Source organism: Rutilus rutilus (assembly GCF_951802725.1).
Source record: "Rutilus rutilus genome assembly, chromosome: 22".
NCBI classification, from domain to species: domain Eukaryota; kingdom Metazoa; phylum Chordata; class Actinopteri; order Cypriniformes; family Leuciscidae; genus Rutilus; species Rutilus rutilus.
The window spans coordinates 20,727,223-20,750,801 of NC_140227.1; the positions used below are offsets into that span (position 1 = coordinate 20,727,223).

The 23,579-nt window shown below is 38.6% G+C and overlaps 1 protein-coding gene across 1 annotated transcript; it reads right to left on the minus strand.

Moving 5' to 3' along the window:
• Positions 1-18,669: 18,669 nt before the first annotated feature.
• On the minus strand, positions 18,670-22,842 carry snai1a (snail family zinc finger 1a). The gene is made up of 3 exons (XM_084394976.1): positions 22,452-22,842; positions 21,524-22,027; positions 18,670-20,982 (listed from the first exon to the last, which is right to left on the minus strand). The coding sequence occupies exons 1-3, from the start codon at positions 22,525-22,527 to the stop codon at positions 20,798-20,800; spliced, it is 765 nt and encodes a 254-aa protein (XP_084251102.1). The 5' UTR covers positions 22,528-22,842; the 3' UTR covers positions 18,670-20,797.
• Positions 22,843-23,579: the final 737 nt, after the last annotated feature.

Below are 23,579 nucleotides of genomic sequence, written 5' to 3' on the forward strand. Positions count from 1 at the left end.
ATGTTTTTAATAAATGCAATAATAATTAACATATTTCACGGTTAATAATTGATAGTTTTCACAGTTAATAACTTTTCTTCGAGTTATATTTTGTTTTCAACACCAACAATCATCTGAGCGGCTGTGGTCACTGCAAAATTCCCCCGGCCCCTGCTTGGATAAAGGTTACAGAGATCCACTCAGCGGCAACAAGCAACACCCTTACAATTGGCTCTTTAACATCTCTTTAATAACTCGTCAACAATTCTCTCCTCAACATACAGGACAAGTATTAGGTGAACATAATGGCCATGTGTTCGGTCTTCTCCCTTACTCTAATTGCTTGTTTGCGGAATCCTTTGTTGTAAACGCCAGCGGAGAGAGGCATTGTGTGTGTGTGTGTGTGGCCACAGTAAATGCAACCCTAGACGAAATTACTAAAGGGTCCCTTGAGCTTGACATGATATGGGACGCTAAAAATACATGCCAATATAAGCCAAGATGCACTGCTCTTAATGATAATAGCAACATAATTGAGATGGATTTTCTTTCCATGATGGCAATGAGCACAATTTTCAGGAAAATCAGTGCAATAACTCTAAATCTGACATAAATGTAGCATTAGGGCTTGGGGAAAACACACCAGGCTAATTTTTTTATATATATTCTTAAAGGGATAGTTCACCCAAAAATGAAAATTCTGTCATCGTTTACTCACCCAAACCTGTGTGAGTTTCTTTCTTCAGTTGAACACAAAAGAAGATATTTTAAAGAATGTTGATAACCGGACAGTTGACGGCACCAAAAAAAAAATGCTATGGAAGTTCCCACCGTCAACTGTTTGATTACCAACATTCTTCAAAATATCTTCTTTTGGGTTCAACAGAAGAAAGAAACTCATACAGGTTTGGAACAACATGAGGGGGAGTGAATGATGACAAAATGTACATTTTTGGGTGAACTGTCCCTTTAAGATAGCAATTACATGTGGCTTCAGACCTTCTCAATAATTCACACATCCAGGCCACTTCACTGCTGACTCACATTTTTGACGTACGAAACGGCAGGTGTGGCGCAGAACTTTCCAGACAAAGTGCTAAAATAACAGGCCTAAATTCAGCTTATAATGCAGGCAGCCAGTGCTACTTTTCCACTACGGTGTCAGTGCAGTAATTGAGCGTGCTGGAGAGGAGCGCCTCTTTTTACACACCGGCCCCTGTGGATCTGACCTTGAGATCAGTGTCCTTGTATGTGGAAAAGGGGTAAAGAGTGTGGACCAAAAGGGGAGGGGGCTCATAGTGTCCCGATATAGACAAGAATACTCCATCCCTGTCTCATGCCAAAGGCTGCCATTCCTGACAAAGAGCAATAGACAAGGGCTATTGTTAAAGACTGCTTATTGTTTAAGAAAGAAATCACTCAGCAAAATGACAAATTTACAGGACGCAGAGAGCATTATGAACATAGCGTCATGATCTATGAAATGTTACTGTTACTGCTATAGTTATCAATCTTATGGCAATTTAGTGGAATAACTACAAATGATTGTTGTTGTTGGGACTGCAGCTACCTTTTGGCTAAGCAAGGAGTGACTGAAACTTTCTTGCGCTTCATTTAGATATAGCAGGCCAGTTGAGGGCTATTCTGGGACGCTTCATAAGTGTGGCAGCTGCGTTATGTACAGCCTCACTTGCTAGTCTGCGCATAAAAACGTTGACAGACAGATAAAACGTGAGAGATAATGAAATCAGAGGGTGCCTGTAACATTTCAGATCCTTCTATGTACACGCAACATTTAGGACGATTAAAATAACTGTTAAATAGCCCCAGTAATTCAATAACACAAGCTCAGAAACATTTGAAATGAGCCAGACTTTTGTGCATGCATATATTTATCTGCATGTTTATCGGTTGTTGCGAAACAGTGGAGTTAAGTCACATCATCCCCGTTGAAACAGGGATTCCTGGAATCAAAGTTGCAATTGCAGTTGGGTCACAGTTGTTTTAGATCATCGTGCACCAAATGCCAGCAGGCTTAGACACTGAAGTGGAGGGAGGCTGAGATTTACAGGCACACACAGACTTTTAAGGGGGTAGACCACCACACATACATGCCTAATTTGTCACGTAAGACCTGATAATTCAAATAAACGCCCAGCCCAGCAAGTGGTAATAGGAAAAATAGTAACGCATGTCAGTGTTTCAAATAAAATAGTGAGAAGAATGCATTCTTTAGATGAGAATGCACCGGTTCCAGTTAACAAGCAGCCACTCCATTCAGTTCGGCTAATCGCTGTGATTGTCCACAAAACCTTTCGGCAACTGTGCTGTCTCTGTTGCAAGTCGTCAATCCATATGAGGGGGGACGGAAAAGCATATTGAGGAGACATGAGTTAATACCTCAGCTCTTCAGTAATCTCATCCAATACCCCGTGAGCAGAGCCTAACACAAACACACAAACAGGCAATGAGTCAATTAGTCTTTAAGCAAGTGGTGGATAAAAAGACCACTGTGGCTTTAGACAATAGTCTGTCTTTCACTGGTTTAAGTCATGGCCTTTGGCCCTAGCTGGGGATACCAGCATCTTTAGCTGTTTTTCTATTTATGTCCTGTCATGACATGCCTTTGTTCGGCTATCTCACCGCCACGTGGCTTTATCTAAACCAATGCAGACAAGCGGTCGCACTTTGGGATATCGCAGAAAATCCCTGCCTGGTTTCAGTAATGCATTAAGCGTCCCCAGACTACTTCATACTGATGTGGTGATGATCATCAACATAACTGTTGTAGGAAGAGTAACTGGTGCTTTTTGTCCTCCTTGATGATGTTTTCATTTTACACAGTTGAAATCATGGAGGCTTTTAAAGGGAAAGTATTGTAAATCGTTTTAGGAGGCAGCGACAACTGTTGTTTCGTTTTTATTTCATTTAAATGATCTACACCAGAGTTTTTTTTTTCTTTCTGAAGCCAAGGGCCCTCTAATATGATAATCCCCTTGAAAAGGACCTTCTCCTTAAATAGAAATGCTAATTAAAAAAGATATAAGCGATAAAAGCTATGTTACTGTGTGAAAAAAGTATGAAGACTTTTATAATACTTTTATAATACTATTATTATGTTACTGTACTGAAACCAGTGTCATTTTTATATTATGTATATACTAGTAGGGTTTTATTAATATTTTCAGTTGTATTTAATATTTTCAGATTTCATTGTAATTTCAGTTTTTTTTTTTTGTAAAGTTACTATGCGCTTTTGTCATTTTTATTAGTTTTTCAAATAATTTTATATGTTGTTTTTTTGTAATATTACTATTTAGGTATTATTTTAAAAAAACACATTTTTTTAAACCTTTTTAGTTCATTTTTTGTTTTATTCCAGTTAGCAATTTTATTGTTTAAACTTGTTTCAGTTATTTTATTTCTAAAGTTTCTAAATTAATTTTTTATATACTATTTTATTTTATTTCAGCTTCATTTCAGTTAACAAAAATGTTTTAATAGTTAATAATAACCCTGACTTAAACAAGCAAATTATTAAAACATTTTCTGAAAAATATAGATTTATTATTATTATTATTAAGTGTATCTTTTTACCCAGTGATCCTTTTTCACAATAGATATTTTTCCAGAGCAGTCTTACGTTTAACTTTGATAGCCAGCTACTTAAAGTAACCAAATAATATAAAGGCTCGGCATAAAGTAAAAGCACCCTCATCGTCTCGTTAAGAAATTTAAAACCTGATTCATTTGTCCAACCAGTTGTTGCTCTGATAACTTGCTAATATGGAGACCTTGCTAATTGGCATGTCTTGCTGAGTGGCTTCTTACAGGCTACCTGAAGACAGCATGCACATCACATGAGTGAGGTATAAACACATTTTACATTGTCCACCTCATGGCTTTTACCATGGTTCCTCTGAACCTTACAGGGGGAGTGATTCACATGCCAGAGGCCACAGTTAATCTGTAAGGTGGTGTGGAATGCAGGGGGGTTTGTCCACAACTGAAGTCAGTTTACTCTGCCTCTGCTCCCTGCGCCTCTGAAACGTCCCGGGAGACTGTGGCACCTGTCTCATGGAGCAACTGCTTAAACGCAGACACAGCCTGCCCATGACACAGATGGCTTTCAGCATGCCTTTCTCGAAGACTAAAGAGCAGCATCTGAACTGTGAAGCATGTGTTTTATTTTTTCATTTTCTTATCTTTATTTGAACATTTGATCCCATCTTTAGTTTTAAACACAAAACTCCTTACAAGCATATCGTCACTGTCGGCCCGAAACCTTATATCTCCATTTTTTTGTATAAATCTATTGGTTTTACTATTGGTCACCCATTTTAATTTTTTATATTTAACCAATGAAAAGTATTTAAAAGAGCTTGTGACCAAACCTCGTAAGTTACTCCATTGGATCCTCAAACTGTCTGTAAAACCTCATAACTCCACCCCTCCTCTATTGTGAATGAAGTGCCGCGCACAGTTTGGGCCGTCTCTGCTTGTTTGCAATGCAAGGGTAAATAAACAACTGGATGTTTGAGTAAGTAGTGTTTTGCTTACTCAAGAAACACTGTAAAGGCTAATGTTTTATGCATTTGAGGAGCGGAGAAGAGTATTATTACACAGTGTCTACACAAGACGCAAGCGGCGAGACGCAACAAAAGCAAATAGAACCCATTATGATCAGTGATGCTGCCGACGTGACAAATCCCAGACAGTGTAAACTGATGCCCTGTTTTATTTCTGACGTACTCCAAGCACTATATTGTGCTACTGACATGAAGAACAAATAGATTTGAACAGTCGCTTTGTCGCGTCTGCTGTAGAAACGGTGTAGCATTTGTTGTCAAGTCATAGCCAATGCTGTCTTAGCCTGTGCGTAGCACTTCATCTTCAAACAAAGTTTGAGAGAGACTCGATTTTGTCCATCGGAAATTGATTGGATGCTGTGGTTTGCTATTGCTGTGATGTCATATGAGTGTCACGTGACCAGTAAACCGGTCATCAGAGAAGAGAATAGATGCTGTAGAAAGGGGCAGGGGACGTTATTTTGATTAAAGATTACAATGGCATATGAATAAAAAAAAAAAAATGTGTATGGATCATCTCAAATTATTTCTGATAAATACGGCAATATTCCATAAAATTAAATAATATTGTCCATTTTGATTTCACTGTGACTTTAAATAGGCAATATAACCCCAGACAAAACATTTAGGTATTTCCATCAATAGAGGGCACTGCATTGCTTAAGTGTCTTTTAAAGGGATACTCCACTTTAAAATGAAAATTCTGTCATCATATGCTCACCCTCATGTTGTTTCAAACCTGTATGAATTTCTTTCTTCTGCTGAACAGAAAGGAAGATATTTAGAATAATGTCAGTAACCAGACAGTTTCTGGTCCCATTGACTTCCATAGTAGGAAAAAATATATACTATAGAAGTCAATGGGACCAGAAACTGTCTGGTTACTGACATTCTTCTAAATATCTTCCTTCCTGTTCAGCAGAAGAAAGAGATTTATACAGGTTTGAAACAACATGAGGGTGAGCATATGATGACAGAATTTTCATTTTAAAGTGAACTGTCCCTTTAAGGTTGTTTGAATGAGTCCTAGAAAGCAGCAGAGGCCACATTAGCATAAAACTTCCTGAGTACAGTAAAATGTCTAGTTCATAATTCTATATGTGTGAATGGTGTTTTTGCAAATAGATATGCAGGAGCAGCAGAGAACTTCAGGTCATTATAAATCTAAATCATTATAAAACAGCATGCAGTCACATTTGGCAATGTCTCGGATAGGCCTTTCACACTGTGTTGTGTAATAATTTTTAAATAAAAGTGGGTCCAAAGACATTTATAAAGTTACAACATATTTTTATTTTAAATAAATGCTGTTCTTTTGAACGGTCTATTGAATCCTGAAAAAAATGTATCATGGTTTCCACAAAAATATGAAGTAGCACAACTGATCTTATCAAGTTTCATGAGCAGCAAATCAGCATATTAGAATGATTTCTGAAGGATCATGTGACACTGAAAACTTGAGTAATGATGAAAGTTCAACTTTGCTATCAGAAGAATAAACTACATTTCAGTTATTTTATATTACAATAATATTTCACAATATTATAGTTTTACTCTATTCTTGATCAAATAAGTGCAATCATAACAGACTTTTTTTTTAATAACAATAAACAATCTTACTGCCCCTTACTGTGTATCCATCATCTTACATTTAGATACAGTATAATAAAGACATTTAAATGGATTTTTCTGTACGTTAATACAAAAACCTGAAAGTTCAAACTGCATTTTTAAATTTAATTTGCCCTCAGGTAATATATCTAAAAAGATCTGTATAAATACCAAAATACATTTAATGATATTTAAGCATTTACAGTCATTTTTGTGCCTTTCATGTGAGGATTTGCACCTGTAAATGAATACATCATGGAAGATGTTTGCAGCACAACATAACCCTGGAAATCTGGTAGTTCAGTTGCTTTAGCACTATGTCTAATACACAGCTTGGCAGGAAATTATGGCAATACTACTTTGACACGTGTAATGGCAACCCTCAGGGGCTTGATATCTATCTACAGTGAGAGAAAGGGTGTCAGTTGTGTCACTTGCACTTCTAACATTGTGGGGTGTTGGTGTGAACCCCAAAGCATCTTGAGAAGTGCTGTTTATTGGCAGAGACTCAGGCATTTGAGCAGTGTCACTAGACCCTTCTAGTGAATTAGGTGTTCATTTTGCACTTAATGATACTAAACTGACAATTGGGAGCATACTAGAGAAGCTGTGCACATATGACATCCAGTTGTAGTTACAGCCCATTGTTATAGAATATAATGTTGCTGCAGAGTAACATTTTTATGTAGCTTGTGCTTTTCGATAACTTCTGCACATTCAGGGCACTGATTTTCAAAGACAAAACAGGTCCCACAATTTGATCTGCCTTTTTCTCTACTTTTGAAATGAATCACGATCACTAGACTGTACCTAACACAAATGTAGAATAACTTTAATTATGTTTAATTAGCCTACTTATATTTTCTGTGTGCCATCCCAATCATTGAAATAAAATAAAACATTTGGGAAAATTTGGGATTTTATATAATTCACTTAGCTAGCAACTTATTTTGTTGTCAGATTTTCTGTTGTGGCAAATAAAATAAATGCATCCTTGTTGTCTTCATTATTTGTCCAATTTTAGAATTTTATAAGTAATAAAATAAAAAGATAATTGTGAGAAAACGGGTTATACATGAGGCTGGACCATTATAATCATGAATAGGCTAACTCCGAACATGTTAATCAGAGTAATCCAAAATAATGTCTTCGCAAATAAACTTAAAGTATTTCAGCGCTATATAACTTGGTTTTGTCCCAGTACTGAAGTGAGGTGGGTTTGGCGCCATCTACTGGTATTGTCTAGTTACTGGTGTGGATAGATAGTGATTGTGCAGGTGTGGCTAGCGGGAGTTTGATGCGATAGATTAAGTGTTTGGATCTTAAGTGTTACATTTTGCTCTTTACATTAGACTTAAGTCTACTGATGAAATACAGAACATTGCCCAGTCACGTCTTCTAAAATACATTCTGTCCAGTCGAACAGTGATGGAACACAGTCTTTGTTGAAAACTCTTACTACTAATCTAGGATTCACCAGGTCTGATTATGTAATTACTGCACTGTTAATTAAAGTCACTTGAATGGAAATACCCTTACTAAATGACGATCAAAATTAGCTGTGAGCACTATTTGTAGGGATGCTATATTGTAGTCGGCCACTAGATGGCCCCATGTGCCACTTTAACCGTAAAGGTAACTGAAGAGAGTAAATCATTGTTCATAGACTGAAATTTGCCATAATTTTACAAAGCTTTCATACACACTTTTTTCTGTATTTGTAAGTTTGCAATTGTATTATAGATCCTCTTTTAGCAGTGACACCAAATTATGATACCAAAAGTAGTTTTAAGTAACTCCTTGCTGTTTTCTGAGTGTTTGCCACAGACTGTGTTTGCATGTTGGAAACAGAATTTACAGGCCTACAATGTCTCTCCGTAATGTCTGCGTTTCTCTGCCTCATATGGAATTTGTTCTTGAACATTCCCCACTTCACATCCAGACATGATGGCTAAGTGTGTTTATACATAACCATTTGGCTTCCAAATCTAATAAAACGTCTATATTTAGATCTTCACAGCAATGTTCTCTCTGTTTTCATTCCGTTCTCCCACTAATTCTAAATATCTTGATTTCATGTCATGTTCGCTCACGGATATGAACTATGACGGGAAAGAAAAAGCTGCTAACAGTAACAACATTAGCTCAGACAAGAACGGTGCCTTGTTCGATATTTAATGTTCACGTGAATATCTGCATCCACTGTTTTTCTTTTCAGCCTTCTTTCTCTGGATGTCATATGGACAGGAAAGGGTTATCTGACAGGAAGTGGAAGTCCTCCTGCCGCCCCATCCTGTAGCTGAAGGCCTGTGAGCCAGGAACCCCTGCTCCCCCCCTCCCCGTCCCTCCGCAGGGCATGGCTGCCCGCTTGTGTTTTGGTAATCTTCATCCACCCTGACCTGCTGGCCTGCTCCTGGCGCCAGCAGTCTCAGAGCCCCCCCACACCCCCCGATCCCCCTGGCTAATTCAGTCCAGCTGTTGCAAGGTGCCTCGGCCACCCCCACCCGTCACTGCACTTGCCATATCCTTCACTAACACTAATATGCTGCCTTTGCGGAAAAGACAGAGCGCTTTTTATGCTCTTGTGAGAGCAGGTATAAGAAGAACCTTGTAACAGTTATTTAGTAAGTAAAAGAAATCCGTTCAGGCTGTCTGAAGAGTTTCAGTGCCACTTGACCAAAGTTTAGATGAACGTACCAGACAAATCAGTGCAAGCTTTAAAACATAATAAAACACATTTAAAAATAATTTCTTTAATTTATAGATTTTTCCTGTCTTGCAGTCAAAAGAAAATCCTTTTATAATATTTTGTACATATTTATTTATTTATTATTTGTTTTTTTCTTACCTCACTATTATATTATTCTTTTTTTTTTTGTCTATTATTATTATTTTTCTTACTCCACTCTTTTTTTTCTTCTTGTTTTAACCATAAAATTCCCCAGACAAACGTTTCCCTACCAATATAACACATAAAAAAATGTAACAAAATTATTTGAATTAATAATTTTTGCCATGTCCTCCAGGAAAAAGTCTAAGAATTCTTAAAACAAGACAATGAAATATTTATTTTTTGTATTCATAATTTTTTTATTATTAGTTTTCTTTGATCCAGGACAAATCTGACCATGCGTTTTCCTTTTCCAAAATAACATATTTGTTTAGTTTGCTTGTTGATCTCTTTGTTACAAATATAAGAACATATAAATTCCAAAAGATTTGTTTCATTTCCCGCTGAAACGTATCAACAGCCGCTCTCGCATTAGCATGAATGTGAACAGACCCTCAGTTGACTTGCCGTGTCCATATTGAAATCACATGCAGACCATGAGTTTTCTGAATGAGGAGATGATAGAGAGGGCTCTGTTTCCTCTACTGTGGATGAGTGCAGAGGAATGCAGCGCTTTAAGATACCTCTATCTCTGCTGCTTCGCGAGACTGTGGGAATGCACTTGCTCGGTTTTGTGCGTGTTTATATGGGAGACATATAATTGTGTGCTTTGTTTAGATGTTTGTTTCAAAAATTGCCTGTGTTTTAGTGGCCGGTGCCACCTTGCTTGTTTTTGCCAAAATGTCCTAAATGGGAATAGTCTATAGAGACATGGAGCTTTTGATGTACCTACCACACCCAGAGAGAGAGAAAGGGAAAGAGAGACAGTAGGTGAACTCATGTGTAATGTTGGCTCAAATGGAGGTCAGGTTGCTGTGGGATTTCCTCCCTCAACCCTCTGATGTTCTCTTGTTCTCCTCATCTCTCTTTTCTGCGTTTCCTCTCTCTGACTCTGTTGAGATTTACAACACTAGTTCTCATTGTGCACATAAATTTTTTTTTCGAGTAAGTGTACCTACACAATTGAATTAAAAACAAATTGGGGACTATTTTAAAGTTGCATTACACAAAAGTTCACTTAGGTGTCAACCAACTCTTTAATGCATGCATTTAATGCATCTTTCTAGGCAAACACCAGTGTTTGTTTTGTAAAGGGCCATTTAGAGGGGGATTCAAGCTCTCTGCTCCATGCACATAGACTCAAACCACTTAACAAACCGACCATATCACAGAGACAATGAAAATCCCCTTCCTGCTTCGTAAAAGTGAGAATCCTTTTCACAGCTGATGGCCGACAGGTGATTGCACAAGGACGATGACAGTGTTTGAACTGCAGACAGGTGTTTGTGCCATTTGCCCACTTCAGACTTATCACTGGGGTGTTAAAAGTGAGGGTGGGTGGAGGAGGGCTGGCCGAAGCTTACTGGTATGTGAGCAAAAGCCGTTATCCTACAGTTCTTTGATCTAAGGTGTGAATGTCCGGCATGGTGGGCGAGTGTCATTCATTTAGCGTTCCAGTGAGAGACAGTGTTCTTTTGATAGAGCTCTGCATTAAAACAGTGCTGTGAAAGGCCCGGCGGTCCACTTAAACACACAACTACCTTTGTGTACGTGTTGTAAGTGAACATAGAAGCAAAAGAGGAAGAGCGATTCTTATGCTTATGCTACCCAGCACTAAAGATGATGATGAATCCTATACCTTTTAGAATTTGCAAAAAAGCATTTTCTTAATAACTATCTTTGACTTTTTCAGGAAAAATATCTAAACATCTTATCTGAACAAGATATTGTTGTATAAGGTTTATATTTATTTATTTGTTTTTCTTATTGGTGAACTCAGAACTAAGTTGTGTTATTAATTGTAATATTAATTGTTAAGGTTATAAAAGTAATGTTAATTACATTTATTAATGTCATTATTTCTCGTACTCCATTGTTCTAAGCATAAAATCCACCTAAAACAGGATTTTCTTTTATTTATTCAAAATATTATTATATTATATTTTTATATTAAATTATTCTATATGTCTTTATTCATTGTATGTATATTTATTATGTTTAACATCTTATAAAACACCTCTTATTATGTTTTTAACAGAGTTTTGCACATATCTTGTTTAAGGGATGTATGGATAATTTTACTTCGCTTTTAAAAAATGTTTTGTTGTTGCAGTAAACTTAATTATAAATGTCCTCCCAAGGTTCACTTATTAGATCTCCCTCTCTTTCTAGATTTCACGGTCCCCACAGAGTCTCTGAATCGCAAACTAATGTCAGAGAGAGTAAAGGAGCTGAATATAGGAAAATGCTTTGGTCTACACACCATGAAAAACGGGTGACTTTACCTTTGAGAAATTTTAGATTTTAGTCCGTATGTTCATGGCTCATTACAGTCCTTATATTTCAAGGCGAGCCAGCATTCCTATAACCCAAAGCTCAGTTGGGTGGCAAGACTTTCAGCATTCTTTGCGTGAAGCCTTTTTACTTTTGGGAAGGGAAAACAACAAGCTGCAGTCTAATCACTTCAGCATGAGAGTTGTTAAACTGACAGAAGAGAACAAGATGGCAAGAAGATCTGCTTTGTATAACATGTATTCATTAATTTTAGAATGTGCAAGCGTGTAGGGGTGCAAATATGGGCTATGCTGGATATGCAACGCATATGGAGTCATTTTCTCTTGGGGGTCCCGAGAAAAATATGCAGAAAATACATAAACATTATATTCACGATAATGAGCCTTTTAAACCCCCCAAAAGAGGGATGTCCGGAGTCAAATCTCACATACTGCTTGTTGCACCCCTGCTAGCATGTATGAGAATATGAATGCGTGTGTTTGTGAGTTTTGGAGGAGTTTCATCTCATTTCCTGCTTAAGATCTCTGACATTAATGAGCGAATCCCCCCCTATCATAATATGTTAGTTTAGAGATTGTGGGTTGTCAAACTCCTCCAAACAACAGGATGAGAAGATCAGAACGATGCCTCATATGAGGATTAGAGACTGCCTGTAGATCAGGGTGACCGTGAGGTTGCAAAAGGCTTCTCGTCATTACTGGGCTGCTGCTTGTTTGGTCTCTCTGCAACAAAAGACCACCCCTGGACGTATGTATTTGTGTTGGGGGAAGGTGCTGGTGGGTTGCATGATGTTATATGACAGCTGTAGATACTGTGTATGCTTGAGTGTTAGTTTGTGTTAAATTGTTTAGTTAGTTCGGTAAACTGAGAGCCACCCCACACGATTCCAGTTTATAAACAGCTTTTCATCAGTCATGCATTCATTTTTGTTCTTTATATTTGAAGGACAGTTGTTCAGAACACACCCAGTCAGTAGTTCACGCCCCCTTTTACAGGTCAACGACAACAGGAAATTCAAGAGTTAAAGTCTCGAAATGCCGTGAGGTACCATTGATCTAACAGTAAAGTTTTGACACTTGTCCATCTGGGGTTGAGCCTGTGAATAACGGCACTCTCTTCCCTCCGCATGTGTGAGGAAAAGCCTGGGCAGTGGGAGCTGAGCACAGGATACAAGCCTCTATGCTCAGGAACAAGTTAAGTACGACCTGCGAGCCAGACCTAAAATTGGACTTGCATCCTCCATGTGCCTCACTTCCCTCTCGCTTAGTTTTTCAGCTAACGCCTACATTCATTTTTACAGTCAAGGATGTTACTCTTGTTTTGGCAAGAATTTTAGTCTTGAGTCATTAGGCATTTCTACATGACTTTAAGCAATTGACGAGGATATTTAGAGTAAGTGGTGTGGGCCATGGTCTTAAATCAGAATTGATACAACATGTCAAAAGCCTTCTGAGGAACTGTTATTAGACCTTAAAGATAAAGCATGTGATTTCTACACTATAGTGGCAGCCAATGGAATTGCAGTCTATTTGTTTGAACTGCCCCAAAGGGTTGGCTATCACAACATTATTGTTTCACCTTATAATAAGGTTGCTTTTTAGTTAATGCATTAGGTACAATGAATGGGCAAAAGACAATACTTTTACAGCAATTATAAATCTAGGTTAAAGTTAATTTCTACATAATATTTCAAGCTATATAAATTAACATTAATGTTAATTAACATTAATCAATGAAAACGAATTAACAATAAACAATATAGTAAATTTATATTAAATAAATCTTTTTCACTTTTTCATATTTTTCCTCTCCCCTTCCCACAATCCTGTAGGTACCACAATCCGATTATCTCGATTTTATCAGATTTTCCTGTGGTATGAGGTGTGTTAAGAGGGATTGAATCCATAGTTCGAATTACAGGGACAGAAATATCAGTTTTGGTGGGGTCAGATAATTTTTCTGATATTGTGAAAAAAATATAATTACAGTTACAATACAAGTCAACTCCTATTTTCACTGTAGGAACATTTTAATGTAAAGCGATTTCAGACACCCCTATTGTGGACCGTACCATTTTTAACCACCTTGGCTAGAAGCAACGGAGATAGAGAACGACTTCAACTTCTCAAGCAAGTGTCAACGTTGAATGACAAAACGCTAGTTTCATAAAGTATCATTCTTTTCAACATTCCTTATTTGTATATTCAAAAATATTTAAAATAATCTAATTTAATACAGTTATAATTTTTCAATGTAAATTATTTAATTTTATTGGTAACAAACTAGTGTCTAATTATTTTAATTGAATATATTTATCAAATTTAAGAATTTGAAATGAAAGATGGAGCATACATTTAATAAAATTAGGGGGAAATGCCCTTTATAAAGGTACAAAAAAGTGTTTTCAAACAGTGATGTAATGAAACATTGACAATTTAACTTGTGATATGTTACCATATTATCATGCTTAACAACACTAAGAATTTGAATAATTGTAATGTGATGATCAGATGCAGATATCTAAATCAAAGAATATGGGCGGTTTGCGGGTGGATTATTTCTTTTTAATAGTGGATTCGGATGACTCAAAGTGCACCAGATTAATGAATTTATCTTTAAAATGTACAAAATTTTCTTCTGGGGGGGCTTGCCCCCGGACCCCCCTAGAGGTACCAAGCTCCACCAACAAACAAATGTGGGAAACACATTAGGCTATATGATGATCTACAAAAAAATACACATTCAATTATCTTATTATTAAAATAAATTATGATTTTACCACCTCCGCCTCGGTTTGAGCCAGGAAAAACCATGAAATAGGCAATAGGCTTCTTGTAAAGGTATTACTTTTACTAGTAATTAGAAAGGTATTTCAGTGCACTTAACTTCTAACTTTTGGGAGTTGATCAAAACAGTTCTCTTTTGGATATATAATAACAATGAGATATTCTGTAGCCTACTGATTATCAGTTTGTCGCATGTTTAGACCTTGTATGTGTGTTGCACAACACATGTTGCACTTGGCGATCACGGTGGGGATTGATATGGTAGTGGACCATGATGGTCATAGAAGAAGTGAAGGAGCAGTACCCCCCAATTGGTGGGGTAATTCGCACTCTGATTGAATCTGCTCGGAAGAGCGTGGGGGCCGCACCGATCTCAAATCATAAATATATACAACATGTTGAATATTCAGATCAGAGATCCTGCTTTGTCAGGGGAACCCCGAGCACCAATGCGCACACAGTCTGTAGATTGTTGCTTGGAACACAACGATACCAAATCAGAAACTGATCTGACGGAAACATAACACGACTTCATCCGTATCGTTTCTGTAAAAAGCAAGTCCAAACACTATTATTGGCATTTCTTCTTGCCCGTTTGTTTACTCTAAAGTCACGTTTGACCGTGAGAAATTTTGCGAGATTTCCTGTGTTCACAGTCGGGACTCTGGGGCCAGTTGCATAAACATAGCCAATATGTTAAGACTGTGTCTTAAGTACTATGACCAACTAGCGGTTAGTCAAGGGGCAATCAGTCTTACTTTTTAGTATCAAATTAGACCAATCTACGTTTATATGTAACCAATGCATTTGTAACCATTTCACACATAAGTTGAATAATTTAACAAGGTAAATGTATTGTGTACAAACATTAAACATTAGGACTACCTGTTGCATGGCTGTAAAACAGCAGTGAAACCTGTTTAATAACAGTAATTTTTGCAATAGCTGGTACCACTAGTGGGCAGACCTTTAGGTTCAATAGATATAATTAGGAAGGTTACTATGAGATGCTTCTTGAGCACCTCTGAGTGTTTGGCAATGAATTTTGGCGTTTGATTTGAGGTTCAAAATCAGTGCATGGACTGAAATTAGAGGCTTCATGCTCTCGCTTAATGTGGATCTCCTCGCTGCAGTCTGCTTCCTGTCCTGAGGTTTACACGGTTTATTTTTCTCAGCATGACCCCCACAGTTACCCCAACCCCTGTGTGTGTGGCAGAGTCGGGGCCAAGGGAGCCCAGGCGCCACACATTCGCGCTCGGCTCTCCTTCCCCTCGCTTCTCACTGGAACTGAGACCTCAGAAACACATGTCTCTGATCAAGTGCAGCCTGCGTCATTGGTTAGTAAACACGCAGCTCCAGGAAAACCAACAGAGAGCACATTCATCTTCAGCAACCCTGTGACTTAGTGAGTGTGTGATTCATTATTCTGTAATAAGGTCTCTCCGCTTCTTCAGCGGCCCTCTGGCAAACTCTGAAGTTTTTGGAGAGGGAGATGAGGGCCTTTGTTTGCATTTTGTTTGGTGGTTTTGTTTAGATGCTATTGTTCATGGGAGACCTCGGAGAAGTTGATGCAGAAGTATCTGTCTGTAATTAGTCTCAGTGCTCGTACTAGGGCACATCTGATGGACAGACGTCGAAAGATGTGGGTTATGTGAGGTGAAGTTTGAGATAGAAATGTGTGATTCTCACATCTGTCAAGTCCTACATCCTTATAAATAAACCAAACTTTGACATTAAACTGCGCTCAGTTTCTCATGCCACTGATTCATAAGTGTGTTCTGTCTGTACTTGTGTTAACCTGAAATAAAGAAAATAAATCTGAAAGGAATTACACTCGATTGCATAGATTGTGTCCAGAACCTGAAAATGTAGTATATGGAAGTAGGAAGTCATCAAGGCATGTCTGAATCCATTATTTGTAGATCTGTCCACTTAAATGCCTCCATCTGGTAAATCTTAAAGGTGGCACAGATGTGTCCTTCGATGCTTATGATTTCCCACAATTCTGATCTTGCGGTCTGGCATTTGTTTGAAAGAATAACAATGCTGTCTGACGGAGCATTTGAAACCAGCATGTTAATTTATAAATGAAAATGTTTGCAGATCAAAGCACAGTACCTTTTTTTAAAATAGCTTTCAGTGGAAACTGCAAGCAACACAATGCTATATTTTTATTATATATATTGCCGTAGTTAAGACAAACAGTAGTTAAGCCCCATCAGTCTCTTGAAATCCGCATCTAATTTGTAATATATATAAGTATATGTATATTTTATACATTTCAGAAAAATCACTACAAAAAATGATATATTTAATAATTTAATAATATAAAAAATTTTTTTAGTGATTTTTCTGAAATGTATAAAATATACACTAAAATAAACACATTTATATAATATACACTTGATTGATTTTTTTGAAAATTACAATAAAATATACACTTTTTATGGGTTTCTTATGAAAAAATAATATATACACTTTATTTTTGTAGTGATTTTTCAGAGTTGTGCTGTGTACATCCTCCACATACCACAATGGCGTTACCACCATTTCAGAGCCACTGTTATAGATCATCAGATGTGACGTTACAGTGCCTTGGAAGGCGGTCCGAAAGCAGTTTCTTTCATACTTGAACTCTGTCTGTTAATTCATCGACTGACTGGCCAATGAGTGCCTTCGCCTTCTGACACAGGAGACATAACAGCGTTCTGAGGTACTAACAGCAGAGATGCTTGTAATGAAGTTTAGAATACCTGTGGTGAGAAACGCGCGACTTTTTGCATTCAGTCGGTTTGACACAGACAGTATGGCGGCGTCGGAGCATTCCCTCAGGCGCTAGTTTGTCGTGGGTGCAAAACCCTTCGTGTTTATAAGAGGCTGACAGCTTCTTCCTGTATCCCAGGCCCCGAGCCCCAAGTCTTGGCCAAGGCCCTTGCAGCGCTCTCCCCCTGACTGAGTGGGAGAGCAGGCGTAGGAGGGAATCTTGAGTGGGGGGATGGGGCTCCACTGCAGTCACTGAACACTTGAGCCCACTTGTTCTCTCCCTGCAAAGTCAGGCCAATGTAAACTCCCATTTCCTGCCTGGGACTTTGGGTGTCTCTGAGGGAGAGAGATGATCCTCATGTGAAGTAAGGCAAAGACGCATCATACTTGTGCTCAAATTTAGCCATGCAAAGTTGAGCAAGAGCAAAAGAAAGGGAGTATAAAAGGCACACACAAGCCTTGAGAAAAGGGCTGGAATGTTAAACACATGCTTTATGGCAGCAGCAGCAGCCACTTTTGGTAAATTACAGTGAACGTTCTGGCACTTGGGAACGCGCAGTGGGGAATGAGTTCTCCGATTTCAGAGCCAGACGTCTCATTATCCCTTAGGAACGACTGTATGAGAGTGCATATTTAGTTTTCATTTCTTAGTACAGAATATGCACTAAATATTGCTGCGGGTTGCGTTACAGCAAACTCTCTGGCGGCACATTGACGTGTTGGCTCACCACACACTTTCCAGGTTTGGAAATGTGCTTTTTTTTTTTTTTTGCCTGGATAAGTTTGATGAATCAGATATACTAGCGTGTGGTCTCTATACCTGCTGACGAAACAGAGTCAAGCTTTATCAGGAATTTCTTCTTTCAAGTTTCCCACAGCAACTCCGATAACGTCATCTCATTAGACCGCCTCTCCCTCCCCTCTGGGCTTGTTACAAATCAACCACATGTAACTCTTCTGCTTCCATTTCATACAGATGTTTTCCTGTCGGTTTTCCAGAGCGTTTGGAGGATTGCGTCCTTCCATTGTTGCACTGCACCTAAAGACGAATGAACCCCAATTGCATCACCAAAATGTGAAGCTTAAACAATTCTTTCCAAACCAGCACCCCCCAAGGATCACACTTCACTGTCGTAAACTACATGTCAGCACCTGACACATGCATTCCAGAGATTGTGCTTGTCTGTGAGTGGTTGAGTGACTAAACGGGAAGAGGCTCCTCATACTAACACTCTTTCAGACGTTCAGATCTGGGACAGCACATGGAAGGACTTACCTCATGCTCCACAAACGCACCTACACTTACAATGAGAACTCACTCTTGCTCCTGACAGCAGCTGACTCACTGTCTGGATTCAACAGTTCGGTCTGATTAATGTAGACCTGTTTCCACTAGGAGCTTACAGCACAAGTGCTGTTGGAAGATCCATTTTAGCTTTTCACATCCTAATTTTTACAACTGAATGGCCAACAGAGTATGGAAGCTTGTTTCCACCTCAGAGTAGAAAATGAAAAAGGTAATTGCGAGAAAGTTTAAACTAAGAAATAAACGATGCACAATATAAAGTCAAGATTCTGAGGTAAAGTTACTATCGTGAGATATAAAGTCGCAACTGTGAGATTAAAAAACAAAACATTTTGAGGTACAAAGGCGCTATTGTGAGATATAAAGCTGCATTGTGACTTAAAAGTCGCAATTGCACGAAAGAAAATCACTTTGTGGGAGTCAGAATTATGAGAAACATAGTTGCAATTAAGATATGAAGTCACGTGAGATTTATTACAACTGTGAAGTTAAGTTGCGAATGTGAGATACAAAATGACACTGTGAGATTGTTACATTTATGAGACATGAAGTCACGTGAGATATAAAGTGGCAGTTTTGAGATTCAAAGCCAGAACTATGAGAAACAAATTCACAACTGTGAGGTACATTGTAAGGTACAAAGTTGCAATTGTGAGATATAAAGCTGCATTGTGAGAAATAGTCGCAATCGTGATAAAACATTGTGAGATTCAAAGTCAAAACTGAAAAATAAAGAGATACGAGTCACAAATAAAGTTGCAATTGTGAGATATAAAGGTTTAATTCCAAGGTGGAAACAGGCTTTCATAGCAGAGATTTGATCCTAGCTCAGTATGATTTTATAGTCATTACAGTTACACATGCCAGGTTTTGAGGTCAGCAGATAGAAGCGCCTTACATCAATGCAGCATACACACGCAACTCTTCCAACGCTCGTAAGCAAAGCTTCCAACATGAAAATATTTATGCAAGACATTCCATCAGTTTGCCTCACAGCAATACCTCCAGAGGCAAAATTACAGTTTGAACGAACACAGAGTGCTCAGATGACTAAAACGCCATCAGGCCACAATGACATCTTTATGTCTTGTGTATAAAACGGATCTGCTGCACTGACCGTGCATACACAAAAAGATCAACACACATCCGTATGCACAAGCAGGCCAGGAGTCCGTTCTGGGTAAACCGTTTTGTTTGCGGAGAGCGAGTGAGCGTGTGCGTGCAGTAGGACAGGTGTGTGGGGCAGGTGCATGCAGTTGTCCCTCTGCTGTCATAGTGCGTTCACCTGCCACCCAGCAAACATCACAGTTACAAACCAGTGAGTCACTCCTATTCATGGGAAATGAAGCACCGCTCTTCCTGATAATGCATTTCAACAGCTTCAAATAGCATGAGCCATCAGATTACCTGTATGAGTCTTTGACACTTTGTAACTGTGGCGAATCCAAAACAAGTGAGCATGAATCAAACTCTTTGTATAAACTTAAATTATTTTATTGGGTGGAAATGATTTGGACAAATACAAAGAGACATGAAATGTATATTTTTTTTTAAAATGCGCTAAAAAAATTGCACTGAACTCATTCAATTTCATTCAAAAAAAAATAAAAAAATCATGCATGAAATTGTCAGTAAAATGTGACATTAGGGTTGAAATGTCCACATGCATTGTGAACAGAATATGAAAAACATTGATGGCTATTTACTAAGACTGTCCTTTTTTTCACATCAGATAAAAAATACAGAAGTTGTTGCATGTCATCACTTGAAAAAAAAACATTGAGGTACAAAAAAGAAAACCTTTTTAAATTACAAAAAGTAGCATGGCTTTGGTTTAAAAGTCCAATCATTTGTTTTAATAGTACACAATGACAGGACTTCAATACTCTTTGGTAAACTGGAGTGCATTTTAAAACTCAGTCCCTGTACAACAAAAGGGACAACACAGAGAGTACAAAAAAAATTTAAAAAAATATGTGTGTGGTGAAAAGAACAAACATCAGTAAAAACAAGCGAAGAACCATGCGCATGCAGGTTACAACCAACTAAAAAACAACAACACCAGAGTCAACTGTGGTCCATTACGACTCTCAAAGTGTGTTTCTAGAGAAATTGGCAGACGCCACCTGTTATCAGAGAGATGTGACGGTCAGGGCCAGGGCACCTGTTAGCACACTGCCTCCGCACCACAGAACAGCTGTCTGTCTGTGTGCATATGTTTGCGTGTGTGTGTGTGTGTGTCATGCTGAGAGACATACCCTACCATAGTGAGCCCACCCCCAACCTGACAGCAGCTGTCCCTGCTTCAGGACTCCTAGCTGAACAGCTATTATACTTTTAACATTCATAATTCCTTCATTTGAAGTGTTTTGGTTAAGAAAAAAAAAAAAAGGTCTGACGTGGCATTTTGGAAATGTATCGACCATGTTATGTTTAAGAAGTCTGCTTAAATGCCGCATCATCCTTATCCTGTTGCATATTGCATATATGCGCGGGTGTTGAGAGAAGAAGCACACGGTCATTATTATCTCACAAGGCACCGAGTCCTGAAGTAGAATAAAATGTCTCCTGGTTGTCCTCAGGCCGTGGAGGGACAGCAGCCGGCAGCGCTGTGTTTCTGCAGCAAGGACATGCGGCTGAAGGTGCGAGAACAGGTGTTGCACTGGTATTTCTTCACATCTGCGTGGGTCTGCAGGTGCGCACGCAGGTTGGAACGGTCCGCGAAGGCACGGTTACAGTGTGGGCAGGAGAATGGACGCTCACCTGGGGGAAAAGGCGATTTAAAGCTACCGTTAAATATGCACTTGTAATCATAAATGTCTGTTCTAAAAGTACATCTCTTTGTAAAAAAAAAACTAAAAAAACATGTTGTCGAAGTAACTAACAGTCACATGGTAACCTGATTGAATCAACCACAAGTACACAAAATAAGTGGCCACTCAGCAAGGATGATAACAAGTGCTCCTTGGCATTCTTGATCCACTTATCTTTGCTTATCTCTGCTCTCACACTAGTGATTGATAAGATTGTCCTATTGTGTCATTGTTAAAAAGATGTCAACACAATGAGTGATCAATGAAGAGCAATTCTACTGAGGACAAACTCACTTGACTGAGTGAATCACTAAACTAACGGTGTTGCATTAATGAATTGATTGCGAAAAGAGATTTTAGGGAGTTCCAAAAGAAAATGCAAGATATTTACCTTATAAACACAATGCAAAATTAGCATGAACCATATTGAGTGCTAGTAACACATTTTGTAAATTTGTTGAAGAAAAACTAAACAAAAACAATTGATTTACCTGTATGTGTGCGAATGTGTCCTCTTAACAGCCAGGGTCGGGAGAAAGCCTTTCCACAGGTGGGACAGACGCATGGTAGAGTGTGTGAGCGGATGTGCATCTTTAGGGCACCGAGACTGTTGTATTCTTTGGGACAGTGCTTGCAGAAAAAGGCCGGTCGAGTGACTGGGACGGTGGCCTCGCTCTTGTCCTCTCTCTGTCCTGCCCTGTTCTTGTTGTTGCGTCTCGGCCTGCTGGTCTGTTGGGGGTGGTAGGTGTCTGAGGAATCTGGGCTCGGTGGGTCTGATGTGCGTCCTTCATCTTCTTCCCCGCTGCTGCTGCAGCTGACGCTGCTGGACGGGGAGCTGAGGTCCAGCGGGCCCTGGCTAGTGGATGGGGATGTGGGATTGTGCAGGGAAGGTAGCAAGCTGACATCCCAAACCAGTCCAGTGGTCAAGCAAGTCACTGGGAAGTCATTGCTGACTGCTGGAAGTTCTGCAAGTGGGTATCTGTCTGGCAGAGTATCTGATGGATGAGAGGAAGAGAAAATAAGTTCCTAATGATATTTACAACCATATTAGTGGCTTATAGAATGTATGGACTTGGTATTTTACAATATAAGTGATTGCCAGTGAAAAGCACAGGACACTCAGTTGCAACAGAAGTAGAAACTCAAAAAACACATGTGCATCACATGCAACCAGATCCAGTGAAGAAAGGGCGCTGTGTCTAGATTGAAATTCCACAAGGGATCGAAAATACAACAGCCAAATTCTTTTTTTTTATTAAAACGATTTATATGTATACTAATATGTCCGATGTACCGATGACACAAATGCAATCCCCTGGGTACTTTGATCAGAATAACTAATTAAGGTGCCAGATGTACACTTTAAAATCAGTTTACGTTTAGATCGATTCGAATTTTTTAAAAGGGAGCAAAACTCACCGTTCTGACATTCCAGCTCGCTGTAGTTTGGCCTCTTGCTGGTGAAATACTTTTTTACCAGGAAAGACCGAGGCATTCTGAACTCTTAAGTTTTAACAATCCAGTCCAATTATTTTTCAAGGGTAAAATTTCGCTGAAACGGTCCGCTTCAGATAGTCCTTAAAAAGTAGCGTCCTCGCCAATCCGCAGTTCTTGTAACGTTAACACTGAACACTGATCTGAAATGGACTACAATTAGTTAGTCTGTACTTATTTAAAACAGTCTGACAGACTGAGTGGGTATACGTCCATTTGGACCCGCCCAAAAGAATAGCCTACAGTCGCTGTCGTCAGTGTTTCATTTAATTACCCAGCACTTGACTGCTGCCTAGGTGTGAATGTTCCCAAGCGCACTTCGCAGGTAATACAGACAAGTGAATTGTTTAATTCGTGCCTATCAATATCATGCAAATTAGCCAATCTAAATTCATTGTTTACTTCGCGGCTCCAAGCCAATGTGTGTATAAAGCCAGATCACTGTTCATTTAAATTAAAGCTTTTGTGAAGGGAATGTTTGCCATCTCCAAAGTATGCACAATGAAGGATAATATAATTAGCATGTGCAACATAAATCTGTAGTCTACTTTCTATCAAAACACTAAGCTATGCCAGACCTTGTTTGTACAGATGCAGCGTTTAAGAAACGTTCACAAGCTGTCATCACGTTTTATTTGATCCTCAATACCATTATATATCATACATTGAAATGTATGTTCTGGAGATGTTTTATTAACTAATTTTGATAAGCTGACAAGTGCACGATGCACTTTTCAACAGATGTCAGGGCGAGCCTGGAATGAATTTGGTGTGTGAAAGTACAATTTTGATTATGGCTCCACCTTGTGGAAATAAAATATACTTATTTTGCTTCTAACGGTTTTATGGCGCCCATGAAACAAGTTTGTGTCCACATTCCACAATGTTTGATGAAGTGCACTAAAAACGCAAACAATCTTCTATTACGTGTTTAGCAGGCCCAAATATAGGCCTATCAATTCTCTTTAAAATGATTTAATGTGACTTATTTAACTTTATTTAAAGAGCAAATGTTTTGAGTTTTTTCCTATTCACTTACCATCAATCATATTT